The 18,195-nt window shown below is 41.2% G+C and overlaps 1 protein-coding gene across 3 annotated transcripts in view; it reads right to left on the bottom strand.

Annotated features, from left to right (window-relative positions):
* Positions 1–1,912: 1,912 nt before the first annotated feature.
* The window catches only part of DSP (desmoplakin), a 39,578-nt gene continuing 23,295 nt past the window's right edge, over positions 1,913–18,195 (bottom strand). The window contains exons 14-24 of one of the 3 annotated variants that reach the window (XM_074899646.1): positions 17,585–17,789; positions 16,857–17,074; positions 15,934–16,100; positions 15,479–15,617; positions 13,893–14,086; positions 12,874–13,036; positions 12,185–12,268; positions 11,162–11,269; positions 10,437–10,535; positions 7,314–9,605; positions 1,913–5,784 (exon numbers count right to left, since the gene is read on the bottom strand). In XM_074899646.1, coding sequence (XP_074755747.1) covers positions 2,590–5,784; positions 7,314–9,605; positions 10,437–10,535; positions 11,162–11,269; positions 12,185–12,268; positions 12,874–13,036; positions 13,893–14,086; positions 15,479–15,617; positions 15,934–16,100; positions 16,857–17,074; positions 17,585–17,789 — 6,864 coding nt within the window. In that variant the 3' untranslated portion in view covers positions 1,913–2,589. The remainder of the gene's footprint in view (positions 5,785–7,313; positions 9,606–10,436; positions 10,536–11,161; positions 11,270–12,184; positions 12,269–12,873; positions 13,037–13,892; positions 14,087–15,478; positions 15,618–15,933; positions 16,101–16,856; positions 17,075–17,584; positions 17,790–18,195) is intronic. The other 2 variants (XM_074899647.1, XM_074899648.1) reach the window with 2 other exon arrangements.

Raw genomic sequence — 18,195 nt, 5'->3', positions numbered from 1 at the left:
TTCATGTAGCAACTGCCAAACTTCACTCTTCCTTAAGCTCCTTCCTCAGCACCTTTTTACAGTAGAGGAAAACTCTCCACTTATCTCCTTAGCACCCCATGTTATCAGTTTCCTGCCCCACCTGCTGCCTACTCTGCCTCAGCTGCTACTCAGGCACCGGGCACCTGGGTCTCCGGCACCAAACACCTCTGGCTGCATAAGGCCACCACTAACACCACACTAGCATCTGCTGCTGGAGTGTATGCAAGGAGAAAGCAGTGTCATCACCCATTTCTGGGAGACAGTCTTGTATTTAGGCCACTGCAATAGGACAAAAGGTTGATTGAGTAGCAAGAAAGGTAATATGTAAAGACGGAGCTTTAAACAACCTAACAGAGATGCCACAGGAATGTTTTGTGGGAAAACATGAGCCCAGTCCTGTAGCAATTCTGCTGTGAGGAGCATGCAGGATTTCTCAGCCCATGCAAACTGCAGGGGTGCGTGCACCCAGTAGCACACCTTCCTTCAGTAATAACCAGTTTTACTTTTACTGTAGAGCCCAGGAACCTCTTAATCATTTAAAACTGCAGAAACAGTCTTGGATTAAATGAAACAGTGATTTATTTTTTTTACAGGGCTGTTTTTCCCTAGCTGTGGAGTTTCCTAGGAGATGGGATGTACATTCTCACCTACTTTCTATAGAGATCTGTACCACCGACTTGTACCAGCCCATTGAATTTCTTAGTCCAGTAACTGAGGATACTTTAGATATGGTAGAGATGTTATACACAGCTCTCATCTTCAGAAAACACTGGAAGTGCTTTTCAGTCTAGAAGTTACACTTTAGCCAGAGACAGCAGTATCAAAAACCATCCTGCTCCTTATTGCAGAAAAGGAACAGGCTACAGAAATCAGGCACCAGCATTTATGCCTAACAGTTTCTTTCCATCTGTAGCAACTGATATAGTTCATAAACTGATGGAGTTCCTACATGGTACATGGCTAAGAGAGGTATGTGTTTTGGGCAACACCTTCAACTACTTACAGAAAGAATTTATTTCAACTACTGGCAAATTATACTAATATTTGTGTCATTAAAGATCTATACTAGCAGTTCCAATACTATCCTAAATTCTTGTGAGTGATCACACTGCTAAGAACACAGTGCCTATCCAGAGGTATGTGCACTGTGTGGCAAATGGGAGAGGACAGCACAGTCTTGATGTATGCAGATAATTTTCTGCTCTAGCTAAGGAACATCCATGGCAGCTGAAATTTCTTCAAACCACTTTTGTGTCCCCTAACCCTGAGGTCATTTAGGCCTGCTCTGGTTTCTCAGCTCAGCTCAAAGGAGTCAACAGGCTGACAACAGCCTATGTAGAACTGAGAACAGCAAGGCATCATGCAAACACCGACATACTCTTGCTATTTTCTCAACCTGGGCTTTCAGGAGCCAGCAGAAGAGGTGGGAGAACATTACTGGAGATGATCGTTCAGGTTTTGGAAGGCCATCCTCTGCCACCATACTGGCTGGCTAAGCCCCATTACTGTACCATTGTTGTGAGGATTAAGTTACACTGATGTGTAAGGGACAATCTGACTCAGTCCCCTGTAGCTGCAGAGACAATGGGCTGGATCACAACCCAAAGCAGCGTGCTTCTGGTCATCAAGTCTATAAGCAACTGCAGAAACAGGCTTTCTGCTGCTAGGGCCATAGTTCCCATTATTGGTGCTACCTTCATTTTCCTACTGCAAAATGCAGAATCAGAAGGTCCACATTCATAAAAATGATGGATCAGCATCATGATAAAGATGTGCCTGTACATTATTTTTATGACAAAGCCAGTATTTGCTACTTTTTAAAATGGTTCTTTCTCTAATCTGTACCTCCAAGAATGTCCATAGCTAAATTTAGTAAGTACACAACAAATACTTTAAAACTTCAGAAGTTTATTGCCCAGAATAGCTCACATGGTGCAGTTAGGGTTTTTTTGTTGTTACATGGAAATCAAGCAAAACAGTAGAAAATATATATGGGTAACAGTAAAACAAAAGCCCAGCCTAATAATAGCCCTTTACATCCACCAAGTTATACTTAAGAAAATGGCTAGCCAAATAGAGAGAAGTAGAGCATGTGGAAGACAGAGTTTTTCATGTTTATAGTATAGATTCTAAAAACAAATATTAAAGGCATTTTCTGTCCATATTGTTAATATTTTTTTCTTCATAATGGCAAATTGAAAAAGGTCTATGTGGAAAAACTACTGCAAGACTTTCAAACTTCAGTTATCAGCTTATAGGTTGACAGTTACAGATGACAGAAGGCAGCACATGACAGGGTGTTTAAAAATACAGATACCAATTAAAATCCAAATACTTAAAAGGAAATGGGAACCGAAACTCAAAATTCACAAATACGACTTTGTATTCTTGAATCTATATTCCAGAAATTTGCATTCAAGCATTTTACAGCTTTTTCAGAAGAGAAGCTCACCACACCCAGAAAAGACTTATGGGTTTTTCTTTGGGATACTTTGTTGTTGTTGGGGTTTTTTTTAGGAAAAGGGATATAGAATAATCTAAACAATATTAAAATACAGACACTTGTTATTAGCGCCCAATAGACCCACTGCTGAAGGTTGAGTATGAGTAAGAATACGAAGAGCTTGCTGATGCGTCAAAACTTCCCCTTCTAGACCCACTGCGTGAGCCTGAACGTGAGCCAGAGCGAGAGCCAGAACGAGAGCCGGGTGCTGAGGAGACATTGTAGGGACTGGATATGCCTTTAGATGAAACAGAGGCTGCTTCCAAGAGTTTAAGCCCGGTGATGTCTTCCACCATTGACCGATTCATTGCATCTTTGTAGGATATTTTCAGTTTGGTCTTGGGGCAGGTCAGAATTTTGGGATAGCTGTTCATGTCTTGCAATTTCTGGGCAGCGCGACCATCAATCAATCCATTCCTAATGGCTTCTTCAGTACTTATTCTTCCACGCACTTCTGGGTCCACAAGACCTCCAGTGAGGTACTGGAATTCAAGGAACCGCTGCCCAGCCTCGTAAGGCAACCATTTTTCCTTCACTGCTTCAGCTGCTGACATCCTCTTGCGCCCACCTTTTATGCCTTCAAACCCTATGAAGGCCTTCTGGGCTGGTTTGAGACGTGTGGCCATATCCTGATCAATGATGCCTTGACTGGCAGCTTCCTGAAGCGAAAGCCTCTGGCCTGTAGTAGGGCATATTATGCCCCCTGTGCAGGCCTGAGCTTCAAGTAATCGCTGCCCGGTGATGCTATCCACGATGCCCCGCTGTATGGCTTCTGAAATGGAGATTTTCTCCAAGTTTTCTGTGTCAAATATGGCTGCAATAGGACTGCACTCTTCTGGAGTCTCTGAGAAAGAACCACTCCTGATCAGTGAAGAAGAGCTCCTGACACTCAGCACTGTGGGGGACCGAGTCACTGACTCATGCCGAAACACCTCATCAGTGCCGTTACGGCAGGAAATCATGTCTGCAAACTGCGTCAGGCTTAAGCTGCCAGAACGGTACTGGTCAAAAAACTTCCTCTCAACCAGACCTTTATCAATAGCATCTTGGATGTCGTACTGGCTGCCTGTTTTTCTGTCGACAAGGACTACTCTACTGCTACCATCTGATCCTGTAATAGTTATTTCTTCCCACTCACACTCCTGTTCAGCTAGTTCTGTGTAGGTGTCATAATCTATGAGGCCTTTGCTGTACGCCTCCTGCACAGACATTTCACGGTTTGTTTCTGGATCTACAATGACAACCCGGCGCTTCCTAAGGGTATTCTTCTGTGAGGTGTGCACCACCTTCTTCTTCTCTCTCAGGGGCAGAAGGCAGAGCCCTGTTGCTTCATCCTTTATGCATCTTTCTTTCAGCTGCAAGTATGTCAAGTTCTCCTCTGTGTTGGGATCAAAGAACCCTTTGGTGTCATCGCTTGGATCACTAAGGATCTGGTTAAGCTCTTCATTGAAGTAGCCACGCTTGTAGGCTGTCTCTACTGGCAAGCGGTAGCTCTCTTTGGGGTCAATGATCCCTCCGGTAGCAATCTGGGCCTCCAACAAACGAATGCCATGGCCTCTCTCTATGAGTTCTTTGTTCATTGCTTGAAACAGCGAAATGATGTTTCCAGTTTCTGGGTCTTTGTACCCAGTGACAGCTCTTTCAGCAGAGAGAAGCTTCTCTTTAAATTCAATTCCAACAAGGCCTCTTTTGTAAGCTTCCTCAACGGGCAGCCTCACATTGCTGACAGGATCCACTATGAACCCTGTGGCTGCCTGGGCTTCTAGGAGTTCAAGGGCTGTCCCCGGTCTAACCAAACCTATTTTCATAGCCTGGTAAATGCCAAGTTTCTCTTTAGTAGCCTCATTGTAGATACCCGCAATACAGCTAGAGCCTTGAAGGAAATCAATGATTCTCTCACTCACTTCCTCCACTGTAATTGCACCTCTTTCCAAGTCATTCCTTGTTGATTCCTTAATAATTCCAGCCTCGAGCAGTGCATCTGCTGAGACAGGCTGCCTGATTCCTTGGAATGACATACTCCTCTTCTGCACTGGGAGGAGCAGCAGACCAGTGTGTGGTTCAATCCTACATTTTTCCTTCAGCTGCATGTAAGTGACTGCCTTTTTGGTGGTGGGATCAATGAAGTTCTTTGTAGTGCCTTGGCAATTGTTTATGATCCTGTACAGGTCTTTGTCAATCAACCCACGAGATAAAGCTATATCTTTGGGTAGGAAAACACTGTTGACAGGATCAACAATCCCTCCTACAGCTAGCTGGGCTTCAAGCAGACGGATCCCGGTTTCTCTGTCAACCAAGTTTTTCTTGATAGCTTCAGATACTGGCACGGTTTTGCCAGAGAAAGGATCTTTAAATCCCGTAATAGCCTTTTCTGCTGTATAGATTTGTTCTCTGTCATCAAAGTCGATCAGATCTCTGGCGATAGCACTGTCCACAGTTAACATCTCATTTCGGTGTGGGTCTATCACGCCTCCTGTTGCTGCCTGGGCTTCTAAGAGCAGGACTGCATTTTCTGCTGTAAGCAGCTGATTCCGTTTGGCCTCAACAAAAGAGTATTTCTGTCTGGGTGAAAGAGACACCCCTGCAATAGCACCCGCCCCTTTGAGGTAGGGTTCAATGTCAGCTGCAACTTCTTCCACTGACCTCTGCCCCTTCAGCAGTTTATCCAGAGTGAGTTTGTCTATCAGTTGACACTCGTACAGCTGCATTGCTGTAATCTTCTTCCGCAGCCCACTGAACAACAACTTGGAGGCATCAATACAAAAGTCTTCCTCAGTCTGCGTAGATCTGTGGGACCCGTATGGGCGTTGCTTGAGTTTCTCAATCTCTCTTTGCAGCCTGAGACGCTCGGACTCCAACTCTGACTGGTTTTTGACAGCGGTCTCTTCCAGTCTGCACCGGTATCTCTCTTCAATCCGTTTGATCTCCATCTGCAGCCTTTCAATCTCACTCCTTAGAGTGTTCTTCTCCCTCTCGCTCTTCTCTCTCTCACATTGGATCTTCCTTATAGATTCCTCTGTCCGGGAGTGCTGGCTCTTCCACTGATTGAGGTCATTCAGGATTTGTTGCTTCTCACTTTCCAGGCGTTGCTTCAAACGAGATTCTGATTCCAGGGTAACTTTCAAACGGTTTAGCTCCTCTTCTAATCTCTGCAGCCTGGCTTTGTCTTGCTCCAAAGCACTCATTTTTATCAGCAAGGTTTCTCTTTCTTGCATAATGTGAGTATATTGATTTTTGGATTCTTGAATCCTATTGGATGCCTACAAATTTAGAGAAAAAATAAACCAAGAGGATGGTTAGAGCTTATGCTGGTTAGAGTTACGCTCTCCACTTACAATGCTCTTCAGACTGTCATTTAACCTGCAGCAAGCTACCACTGGAAAATGTTCTAGTCACAGCAGTGCTTCACCCAAGACCATGGATACACATAAACCAGTGAAGGTACATTGTCCCTTCAGTGATGGTGTCTAGTACTGCAGAGACTCCATTCTGTTACCCATAGCCTTGATTTTCTGCTGATTTAGTTAGCTCTTTATAACTTTTTAAGGCTTCTCACAATACATCTACACATACACAGAGCATTCAAGACTCATTAAGAGTCTGATGCTCAGCAGATGCACCCTGGCATAGTCCTTCTAACCAAGATGAATTTGTATCAGCTAAGAACTGGTCATACATGGATAAAAAGGAACTATCTGACTCAATTTTAACTTTCCTATTAGTTTGTTACTCCAAACAAGTTAACCTGTGTTGCTTTCCGTTTTAATCCACTTAACGTCTTCTTATATGTATACACATACCCAAACACCTACAAGCATGCACATTTGTATGTAGTCCACATTAAATGGAATACAAGTTTATATATTTCTAATACATGCATATATATATATATGCACAGATGTCAGATAATCCTAAATGTTAATATTTTTAAAAAATCTATATTAAGATTTTTAAAATAAAGGAAAGAATAGCTGAGAAGGGAATGAGAAAAGAAATACAAAGGGCAAGTATATGAAAAAGCAAAGAAACATTTTCACAAGTGCTCACTTTTTATATTTAAACAGTAGCTCTTTGGACAAACCAGGCAAAAGAATAAAATACAAAAAATGTTTAAGTTGTTTATGCTGTCACCTCAAGTTTAAGAAATAAGATCCAATAGTAAAATTTGCAAATGCCCCTAGTGACTTAGGAACATAAATCCCCAAAACAGTCAATGAAGTGTAGGCTTTAAGTACCTTAGGTACAGATGACAACAAGATCTTTAATCCTCACTTGTAGTCCACACCTTACCCAGCTAAGCAGGACTTTGACAGCTTGTTGGTTCTGGGGTTTTTAGCTGGATTAGTTTGTGATAGAACTCGGGTCAGCCTCAAAGGCCTGCTTTAACCCATCCTGGCTGAAAACAGCCTGGGGAAGCACACAGCCAGAAGGGTACAGCTAAAGCAGTGGTACTCCATGTACTCTCAGCCTCCCCTAGGATGGTTTGGTGGAGACTGGCACAGACCCAGGGTTTCTCCTGAGGCAAGGGCTGAGGGCAAGGCTCAGCTAGATGATAAGACAGCTTATGGCTCCCCAGTACAGCTCCCAGGAAGGAAAGAGGCTAAGAAAGTGGTCAAATCCTGCCATTTTTGTTTAAAAATGAACAAGGGGAAGGGCCATAAAGGGGGTATTAGTCACGAGTACAGCGAACTTAAACAGCAAAGTGTGAATTAAGTTGATTCAAATGGACACTGCAATTAATTACATATCCAAGAGACAGTAAAGCCGGGATCAAAATATATGTGAATACCTCTAGAGCTTGCTTTTGGAATTTTTCAATTTCCTGTCTCAATTTTTCCCTTTCTTTCTGTAAATCATTAATCAACCCCTGAAGCTCCAGGGTTTGCTTGCTGCTTGTCTGAAGCTGATTCTTTAGTTCAGCAATGGCAGTATTTTTCTCATCAACTTCACTTCTGACCATTCTGAGGTCATCATACTCCAATCTAACATTTCGTAGCTCTTCCTCCAGTAACAAGTGTTCCTTGGTTAGGTTCTCAGTGAGAGACTGAAGCCTTTCAATTTCTATTTTGCACTCATTCAGGTTTTTGCTTTTTTCCTCAGAGGTTTTCTGTAAGTGCTCATATCGTAGGTGAGCCTGTTTTAATTGTTCCTGTTCTTGAACCAACTGACGGCGTAAAGTCTCAACATCAGATGTGTATTTTCTTATCTCCTCCATGTATCTCTGCTTCTCTCTCACATGACCGTCTAATACTTCTCTTTGGTGTCTAAGGTCATCCTCATTCCTCTTCTTTACAATAGACACTTCCTCTATCTGCTGTGTGAGATTAGTTATTTTAACTGATTGCTCTCTGAGAGATCTCCTCATGCTTTCTATTTCCTCCTCCAGTTTCTTCCTCCTGGACGTCTCCTCCATTACATTTTTATTCTGCCTGCAAAGTTCCTCCTCCAGCTTATGTTTCTGGATCTGCAAGTCTTTTACAGTGCTCTGGAATTTTGCACTTTCTTGATCCCTGCCCTTCTTCTCTTGTGAAACTCTTTCATAGTCAATTTTCAGTCTGGCCAGTTCCTGCTCTTGGATCCTCAGCTTGTTAATTGTCTCAGTAGCACTTGTGTTTGCTTTCTGCAGGTCAAACTGGACTCTTTTTAACTGACTGTTCTCATCCTCTAGTTCTTTTCTCTGACTTGTTTCTACATCCAACAACTTTCTCAGCCTTTCAATCTCTTTGTTTCTTTCTTTAATGGTCTTAGAAGCATCATCAAGCGACTGTTTGTACCGCATGCTTTCATCAGAGTGCCTCTGAATAACTTGCTTTAGCTCAATCTCCAGCTGCTGTTTCTTCTGAGAAAGCTCTGAGCCAACTGCCTTCTGCTGCTGAGCATTCTCTTCTATTTTCCGTAGATTATCTGTTGTCTGACTTATTGTATTCTTCAGTCTCCTAATTTCCTCACACAAATTCCTATTTTCTCTCATGGCATTATCAAGCTGTGTTCTGTAATTATTTGTGTCCTCTTCCTTTTGCATGGTGACTTGGTGAATTGTAGTCTTTGTAATATTAATCTCAGTTTCATATTTGTTCTTTAAACTAATAATTTCCTCATCATAACTGTTCCTTACCTTAGCCAATTCATTTTCAAGTTCCCATCGGCTTTTAGCCTCTTCCTGAAGTTGAACCTTTAGCCTTTCCAGCTCCTTAGTTTTATCCTGAATAGTTGAGGCAGCCTCCTCAAGCGCCTGCTTGTATCTTGAGTTGTCTTCGCCACGAAGCTGAATAATCTGTTTCAGCTCCAGCTCTAACTGATGCTTTTGCTGTGACACCTCAGAACTGCAAGCCTTGTGCTGAAGAGCATCTTCTTCTGCCCTCCTCCGTTGATCTGTGGTTTGCAGAATGGCATCGTTCAGCCTCACAATCTCATCCTTAAGGTCTCTGTTTTCTCTGGTCAGTCTGTCAACCTGGGCTCTGAGGCCTTTTGCATCATCATCTTTCTGTGCAGCTATCTGCTGGATTGTGGTCTTCTTAATATTAATTTCTGTTTCATACTTGTTCTTTAAATTACTCATCTCCTCGTTAAACTGGTTTCTTACCTTAGCCAGCTCATTTTCATATTCCCTCTTCCGTGTGCCTTCGTCCTGAAGAAGAACCCTTAATCTTTCTATCTCGTACTCCTTCTCCTTGATGACCTTCTCAGACTCTAACTTTTGCCAACCAAGGCTGTCTTTCTCGTTTTGTCTTGTTTTCTGCAGCTGGTCATAGTCATTCTTCTGCTGTTCATATCTATCCTCCAGCAACTTCCTTTTCCTTTTCTCATCTTCAGTCTCATAAGTCAGCCTGGTGATTCTGTCATTTAGATCCTTTATTTGGGCATAGCATTTGTCCAGGTTTTGCTTAGCAGAATTTCCATCCATTTCAGCTTGTCTTTTCATCTCCTCCAAACTCATCAGCTTTGCCTTGAGCTGAGAAATGTCCATCTGGTACTTCTGCAGATTTTGCTCCAGGAATTTATGTTTGTTGCTTGTCTCTGAATTTGAATCCCTGGCAAGCCTGAGTTCTTCTTCCAGGAGTTCGATTTTGGTGGTTTTCATCTGCAAAATGATAACAGAAAAACAAACAAACCCACATAAACACTCGTGACAACCATTTCAAAATCAGCACATGCAATACAATACACATTTGTAACACTGACAACTTAGAAAGCATTTTCTTCTCTGCTCCAGTGAGAGGTCAACAATCCTTTTTTATTAACATCATCAAGACAAATTCTGGAATCCTTATTTACTTGGAGTCAAACCTTATTCAGAAATCGGTGTAATGACTTTCAGAGAGGAAATGGCACTTGACGGGGGAGTGGGAGACATAATACAGATAGTAAAATCTGATGTACCAAGAGTTCACCAGCAAAGCATTAAATCGCCTTCTTTAGAACCTCCATGATTTTCAAACAGGTGGTTCACATTCCATATATATGACCTCTTAAATGGGCCTCTCTGTTTCCACTGAGCTATAGCAAATCAGGAGTTACTCCATTTGAAACACTTTAGATATGGCCTGAAATGAGGTGTGGCCCCTTAACCACTAGCAGCAAGTTTTCAGCACTGAGATAACTGTACTCTCACTGAGGTCAAGGCTGTGATGGGCAGAGAAGGACCTCTCGTGTGCTTTGATGAGCACCTCCTGTATACCAAGAAGTCTAGTGTTCTCCACCTCACACACGACCTCGAAGGTAACTTTGCAAGATACTCTACTCTTTGACAAAAGATGTGTGAAACTGAATATATGCCTCCTTCATGGGACATTACTGAGCTCAGGATTTATTTTTGTGAACTGATTTGCTCTGTACTTAAGCAGAAAGTCTTTGATCAGTGATAGCTTACTAACCTATGATAAAAATAGAAGGTAAAGAAAAGTCAGATTACCTTCAAGTCCTCCATGCTCTTCAACATTTCACTTAAGAATCTGTAATAATCTCCTGATCTTGTAAGAAGCTCTATGTAGCGAGACTGAGCCTCACTAGCCTTGAAAAGAAAGAGAATTGTTAGCAGCTTGTACTCAGATATGAACATACTGTGTCTCAGATCATTTAAAGGATTCCAATCCACTTGAGAAAACCGATCACCTGACCAAGTAAAAAGCAAATTCTCCTCCTCACAAATTCACACGACTTTCTGGGGACCCCAAATGTATAAATTCTCCCTTTTGATAAACCCACACCTTCTTTTTCAAGATTATTTTTCCCCATAGCTGATATGATATTAAACCCAAAGCTTCATCCCCTGGTTCATCATGCTCTTCCTGTCTGACAGTCACAAGTAATCTAAATTTAACTTCTAATAGTGGTTAATTCACAGGTTGAAAGTGACTAAACCACCTGGTGCATGAATCTTTCTTTCTCACAATATGTATGCAACGGACATTGAATAGGAATGAGGTACATTCCTAAGGGCTAATCTACTGTCTAAATGAGCCCAAGTATGATTTTACAGTACAGCGACTATTCTGCACTAATTCCTTGTGCTTACATGCTTAGCACACATTACCAATGACAGTGCTAATTATTAGAATACAGCTGGATATGACTCACAATGGCTCACACAGAAAAACAAATGTAATCAAAAGATTTGTGGGGAGGAAAGAAAGATACCTCTTGTAGAATCAGCACTGCAGGAGATTGAACCACACTTTTCTTGATGGGTATGTTGAGCAGTGTTTCTAATCCAGAACTGTAGGAAGCAACCTGCAGTTCATAATCCTGTAAAACAACAGGGAAAGGTAAGACCCATTTAACAACTGCCAAGGAAGTCTCTGGGAATCTGGATTTCTCAAAATGCAAATAAAGTTTTGGGGTTCTTTTGGTTTTGTTTTTTTAATAAAAAGCTACATTTTCCCTTGTTTATATCTCTGGCCATGTACAGATGATCCTCTGTCATAAACAGAAGCTCATCAGTTCAAGTACAACTGTGGAGATTCATGGAGGAGAATGACAAAGGGAAAAAGGAGAAAAAAAAAGGAAGATATGTTTTTCTGTTAGTTGAGAGCTACTGAGAGGTGAAAAAGATTCATGGGAGGAACTGGTCTAGGTACTGTTATCAACCAAAACTTCATCAGAAATAACTGTCTCCTCTTTCACATCACATAGGCCACATGTATATAGCAAGATCTTTGTCACATAATGTAAGACTGGGCTGGAAATAGCATGGATATAAAGGTGACATAAAAATGAGAAGACCACAAAACCATTCCCTGTATATCATTTTGGTTTTCATGGCTATTGCACACCATTCCTACTGCTAATCTGAATTTGTCTTGCCTCCCAGACCAGATCCTAACCAGACCTAATTCCTAAAATACCAATCTCTTCTTTACTCCCTTTTTTTTTTTTTTTTTTTTTTAACCTGTGAACTGGAAAGTTTGGTCTGGCTAAAAGGAGGCTTTGATTCTCCTGAAGAGAATCTCTCACTGATATCTCCTGCATCATCCTGTCATCTTCAGGCGGCAAGTACACAAATTGCTTTCGTTGTACTTTGTACACGTAAGTGCTTCACCCCAGCAATTCCTGCACACACAGATCAAGGAGCCAACATTTCACCTGCCAGCAGAGCGGAGACAACGGGATGTGCTTAACCATGAAAAACCACACCCCATAGAAATGCTGAAATCCAAGTACCTTAATTGCAGCTGAGCACTGATCTGCATGCTTGAGAAGCTCTTCAACTTTGTCTCGCTTCCCACAGATTTCACTGTGCAAGTTCTGTCAAGAAAAAAAATGAGCTGTGAAGCACTCCCTCAAGATTTACCTGTATTTCCTCCTGTACACACTGACTCCATCAGAAGGCACCTGCATTATGAGACCACTGCAGACCCAGAGGTTGAGACCTGAAATGACCTGTAGCTGTGCAGTTTTTACAATGCCAAGCTCTCTGTGCAAGAGAAGGTTGTTCTCAGAAAAAACACCTACCAACTGAACAACCCCCAGAGCTGAGGAGAGAGTTCCTTGACTTTAGCTTAGATGTATTTCCTCACTTTTTATTTTTGTGCTATAATTTGTCCCATAAGTTACACCACCATACAGTCCCTTGAATTAATTCAAAGCTGATGTGTAAAAGTGTCAGTGATCATGTAGGAGCCAAAAATGGTCTTGTTCATAATCTGTAGCAGTGCTGACAGAAAGTAATGAGGATAATACTATTTCCTCTCTCCTGCTTTCTACACATGTGGTGTTTTTTGGTAGTTTGCATACTTTGTAATTCAAAACAGGCCACTGTATTACAGACTGCATTGATACTGGTATTTTCTGAATAGCAAAGCAATTTAAAATCCAGATAATTGAAGACAACTCATCCAGGTGCTGCATACCTTCTGATCATGTAGATATCTCATGATAGTGTTGCAGTCACACAGCTTTGTGGACTCAATAGAATCTTGCCTGCGCTTGGCATCACAGATCCATTTGCACAGAGCCTGGTAGAGATCTCGGTAAGTTTTCAGCTGTTTGATTTGCCTTTCTAAATCCCATGATCTAGAAAAAAAACAGGGAAAACTGTCACAATGGAAAGTGCACTCCTCCTCTCTCTTTAAACAATTTTCAGAAATAATATACAGTAATAAACTAGGTAAAAGTATGGGAAACTCTAAAAGGAGATTCTGAACAAAAATTTCAAATAAATGAGCAGCACAGTTATTAGTCACCCAGCGTGGGTTCCTGGTGCCTCACTTTTGAGTAACTGCAGTACTCAGAGGTTGGCACTTCCTGACAACGAAGTGAGGGATGGATAAAAGCTTGCAGTGATAAGAAACAAGTTTACTGACTTCAGTACTCTTATTCTCAATTTTAACCAAAACAACCAGCAACTGGCCAATTTTTATTAGTAGGACTAGATTTTGGCCTGAAATAAAACCAAACCAAAACAAATTACACCCCAAAAAAAGTCCACAAGCAATCAGAATATACCTTCAGTTCAATAAAGCTTTAGAAAAAAACTGTTAGGATTTTTTAACTAAAATTTTAGTATTAATTTTTTAACCTTCAGGTATAGGGTATTCAGGAATAAGCACAGTTGCTTTGATGGGGAAAATGCTGACTGGAAGTAACTAATCCAAGAACATTACCAAAAATTTTAAAAAATAATAATTAGAACAACTCCCTAGCACATACATTAGACATTTACATGACTACATTTTCCTGCTTGGTCTTACATCATCCCTTTTAAAGTAGGTTCAACCTATTCACAGTTGCTCTAGTCTTATCACCCTGAAGACTCAATTTGTCCTCTGGAAGTGATGATCAATGCATATTGGCTCTTTTAGACTCACTGTTAAGATGATCTTAGTAGCAATAGCAATAAGGAAGAAGCTGTCAGGAAATATGAGCAAACCTGTTATCTATCTGCTTATCAACTCTCTGCCAACGGTCTATTAGCTGGGTAACTTTGTCACAGAACTTTCCAATGTCCATGTCATACAGGGTATATGACTGGCAAGACTGTGCGTGAATCTGGAGTGTTTTCTGCAGCTCATTTTCCAGGGCATTCAGGAGTGACTTCTTCATGTTTAGGTCTCCTTTCATTTTCTGGAGAAAAAACAAAATGCTGTCATACGTTCTATTCTTGAGAAGATACTCAAATTTAACTATCAATAGCATGTACAATGTGTTGAGATCTAAAGATTTTGTTTCCAATTCAGTAAAGTATGTACACCAATGTCAGCTGGACTTAATATATTAAAAGTGAAACACCTACTCTGGTAAAGAGTTTGATTTAAGAATGTGTTTAAAGGTAGGCTCACTCAAAGCATTTGTTAAACCAAAGCCCTCTGCTGTCATATTCTGTAACTAACATTTCAGTTTCTCAGAACTATGTAGAGCAGTTAACAAAAAAAAAAAAAAAAGAAAAAGGGAAGAGCCTGTCTTGCTTGTTCCTAGAAACAACTGACAAGAAAATTTCACTGAAGTACAAAAGATTCCTACACTTGCAACAGCTGTGGAATCAAGCCTCAGGACTGACATATCCAGTTTTTAAATGCTATCAGAAAGTCTGCACGGATTTATTTTTTTTTTCCTGTTTGCATTTTTTTAATCATCTTCCATGGAGGTATTTCTTTACACACACACTTGCTTGTATGCACACACTCGCATACTGTGGGGTATCACCAAATGGCATATACAGTGCAGACACTAGTCTACCTTGCATCCCCCAGTCACAGGGATGACTGCATCCTTTGATACGCTCAAGCTTTTTATTTTTTGTGTGTAGCTCTAATTTACACCAGCTAAGAACAACTCAGGCAGCTGAACTGCAGCTCTCATTTAACATAATAAAAAGGTAACCTGGCTGTGCCCCATTTGTGCCACCTACACCCTTTTCCCTACTACAGAACAGGAAAGAATGAAAGTCCTTATTCTCCCAAAGGTATTCAGTGCACAAAAGGACCAGCTCAATGCCAGGTAAAGACTGGTTCTGCAACCCAACTTTGTGCTCAAAAAAGCAGGTATTCTTTGCCTTCTCCCCTTGTACGGGATGGATAGCTGTCACTGTAAGATTTGAAATGGCAAAAAACTGTGGCAAAACTGGGACACACAATAATACTCAAATTTACTTGTTACATCTAGATGACAATAAGGGCAATTAACAAGTCTTCGCAAGAAAGGCGGTATTGCCTTCAAATCTAGCTTCACAAGTTATACAAATGAACATAGATAATTTTGTACGGAAATGGATTATGGAGACCTTCCATGCTGCTGGCTTTTTTGTAAAGGCAGCAACAACCAGGGGATGGAAGAAGTAGTAACCCATAGATTCCTTCCAATAATTTGCAAAAGCATTGTATGTCTATGTCACAAAATATGACAAAAGATCAGCATTTCCATCTCCTGTGGTTTCGGAAGGGTTTCACCCAGCTCAATAGACCAGTGCAGGCAGCTACAAATTTTGCCTTGTCGTGTCCTTGGGTCTTGGTCTCTCACCTTCAGACAAGCCCGATAAGCCTCCACTTTATCAAGATCCAAAGGAACGGTCTCCTCTTCAGACAGTCTGACTTCGAAAACTCTGATCACATCTTCTGTTTGTAGAATAACCTGGAGCAGACACCTCAATGCATTCAAGCTGAAATAAATAATACAAGACAAATTGTTATAATCTGGGGCAGGAAAGGTGATATTTCTAATTAATTGCAGACCATTAGTTAAAGAGAATAGACAACAAAGAAGAAATTTCAGTGATTCTCCCTTTTTTAAAAAAAAATCTTCAAGAAAAGAGAAGAAATTTGCATAAGTGTCTGCTTCTACCCACAAGTACAGCATTTGTAGGAAAGAAGGTGTAATTTTACACTACTGGTAACAAAAGGCAGGTTTCTGGATTTCTGGACTAAGAATTATGAAAGAAAGCAAATGATTTAGTGCTATAACCTCAGTTTTCTTACCTGTCTAAGTAGCCAGCAGAAACACCATTAATATTTTCCAGTTTTTGAAATAGGGCATTTATCTCTGACTGCAAGTACACATACTTTTCACAGCCTCTGAAGTTAGGCAGCAAGTCCTTATGCTTATTGAGGGTTTCAGCCATTATTTGAGAGTCATTCTGCACACCCTAAGAAAAGAGAATGCCTGATTTACACATTTTTGGTGGCTGAATGATCATTCTACAGCACATATGCAATTGGTCTCCTTATCCAAATAGCCTGTTGTTATCCAGCCACCTTGACTGAGGACTGAAGCAGTGCCTGAGCTTGGTTTCTTCGAGGTAACATTGGGTGGGGTTTTTTTTGCACAGTCCACAGCAGGTTAATACCTCTGGTCACCTTGTCCAGTCTGAAACTCAGCTCTATCTTTACTGCCAGCTCCTTATGCACTCAGTGGATGTGCCAAGGTCCTTCTGCTCTTAAGACCTTTGCAACCTCATGGCCTCAGGGGAATTTCTCATATGCTGAACCTGTTCACCTGTTTTAGTAATCTTCCCTCTCCAGTCTCCTTCAAATCTTAAGTACTGGGACAAGGAGTGAGTCTGTAAGCCTCGAGTACCCACTCTGCATCCCACAGACAGCACTTCAGAGGTAGGTGGTAAAGTGGGGCCTGTGCAGAAGGCTTCTAATAGTGCTTTAACCTGGATGAGTCTTAACATAAGCTAATGTCCAACTGACATCAGGCTTTCTGTATTCTTTGCCTAACAGAATTTGACTTCTAAAATCCAAGAGTCAACTTTTTCTACTTAGGAACTAAACTCCAATCTAAACCATCATGGTTGGCTTCCGACAGAGAATTTTCTGCGTAGGAAATACTGAAGTATGCTCTGCAGCACAGAGCCATATTGAGCTTGAGATGCTAGAAGAAAAACATCCACAGTTACCTCTAAATCCTTTATTCTGACTGAAAAGTCATGCACAGCCCCTTGATCCACTCCAAGAGGAGCTCTTTGAACCATCTGAATCTCAGAAGCTTCAATCTGACGCCGAAGTTTCTGAAGCTCCATCAGCAGCCAGGCCTCCTGCTTCTCGTGTTCTCGGTTTCTCTCATTAACAATAATGGTGTTTGAGGAACCCACAGGACAGCTCTCAGTTGGGACCACTGTAAAATGAATTGAGTAAATGTCAACTGCCAGAGAACTGAGCACTTACATACAGAAAGCCAATGCAGTGCCCAAGCGACCTAAGCATTGAATGGATCTGTAGCACTGAGAACAGGGAGAAGATCTAGGCCCTTATGCAGCTGTTTCAAGGAAATGGAATCATTCCATCACAAAAAGATGAACTTGCTTCCTCAAATGTAGCAGTGAGATTTTGCTTCCCAATAAGTGAAAACATATCAGATGGACTAAATTCCTCTCATTTTTGCAGCGAGTTGCATGAACTTCAGAGGACTATTACCATTCACACCAAAGGAAGGAAGAACAAAACATACTCTTCCCTACACATGGTCTGTTTTGTTATGTTGAGAGACAGCAGTACAATTCTTGAACGTGTTTCCATTCATACGTTTATGAGAACATTTTCACATAAAAAGAATGCACCACGACCCCACCACTCCCCAACAAAGAAACCCAAGAAGTCCGTTCTCTACAAAAACCAGATAACAAACCTGTTTGTGGCTGCCGTGATTGATTGGGTAGTTGTATGATCAAGGTTTGGTAGTGCTTCTGAGCATCAGTGAACTGAGTCTGGATCTTTCGTTTGTCTTCATCGCCAAACATCTCTGAGCCTTGGCTGTTCCTGAGGAATTCTTGATAATGGATCTCCAGGTCAGTTATTATTTTTTGGTAATCTTCCTTACGCATTGTTTTCAGCTGAAATGAGGAAGAAGAGTATTTTGAAAAAAAGAAGCAATTGGGAAAGGTTTATGACTAGTTAATCATTAAGGAACAAACTAATACACCTATATAAAAAATGAAAGATCGCATTTTAGAGTAAAACCTACCTAGGCTGCATCTAAAAGTACGGTGCTAAAAGTGCCCTTTGAGCTTGTTATAATAATTTCATAACTTAAGAACAGTTTGAAATTCTACATCTTACCCTGTCTATTCATGTCCTTGCATAGCAGGAACAAGTACAGAAAGTATGTAATAAATCCCCTTAGCTAATCTTCCTGTTTATCCTTATTGGGTTTGAATGGGAAAGCATTTTGTTTCTCCATTAAATGACAACTTCCATGTATAACTGTTTGTGCAGCCCAGCAAAAGGAAGGCCCATGGT

The sequence above is a fragment of the Athene noctua genome, chromosome 2 (genome assembly GCF_965140245.1).
Source record: "Athene noctua chromosome 2, bAthNoc1.hap1.1, whole genome shotgun sequence".
In the NCBI taxonomy this organism is placed as follows: Eukaryota; Metazoa; Chordata; class Aves; order Strigiformes; family Strigidae; genus Athene; species Athene noctua.
The sequence above is the reverse complement of the archived record's forward strand: the minus strand, read 5'-3'. Positions and strand labels throughout refer to the sequence as shown.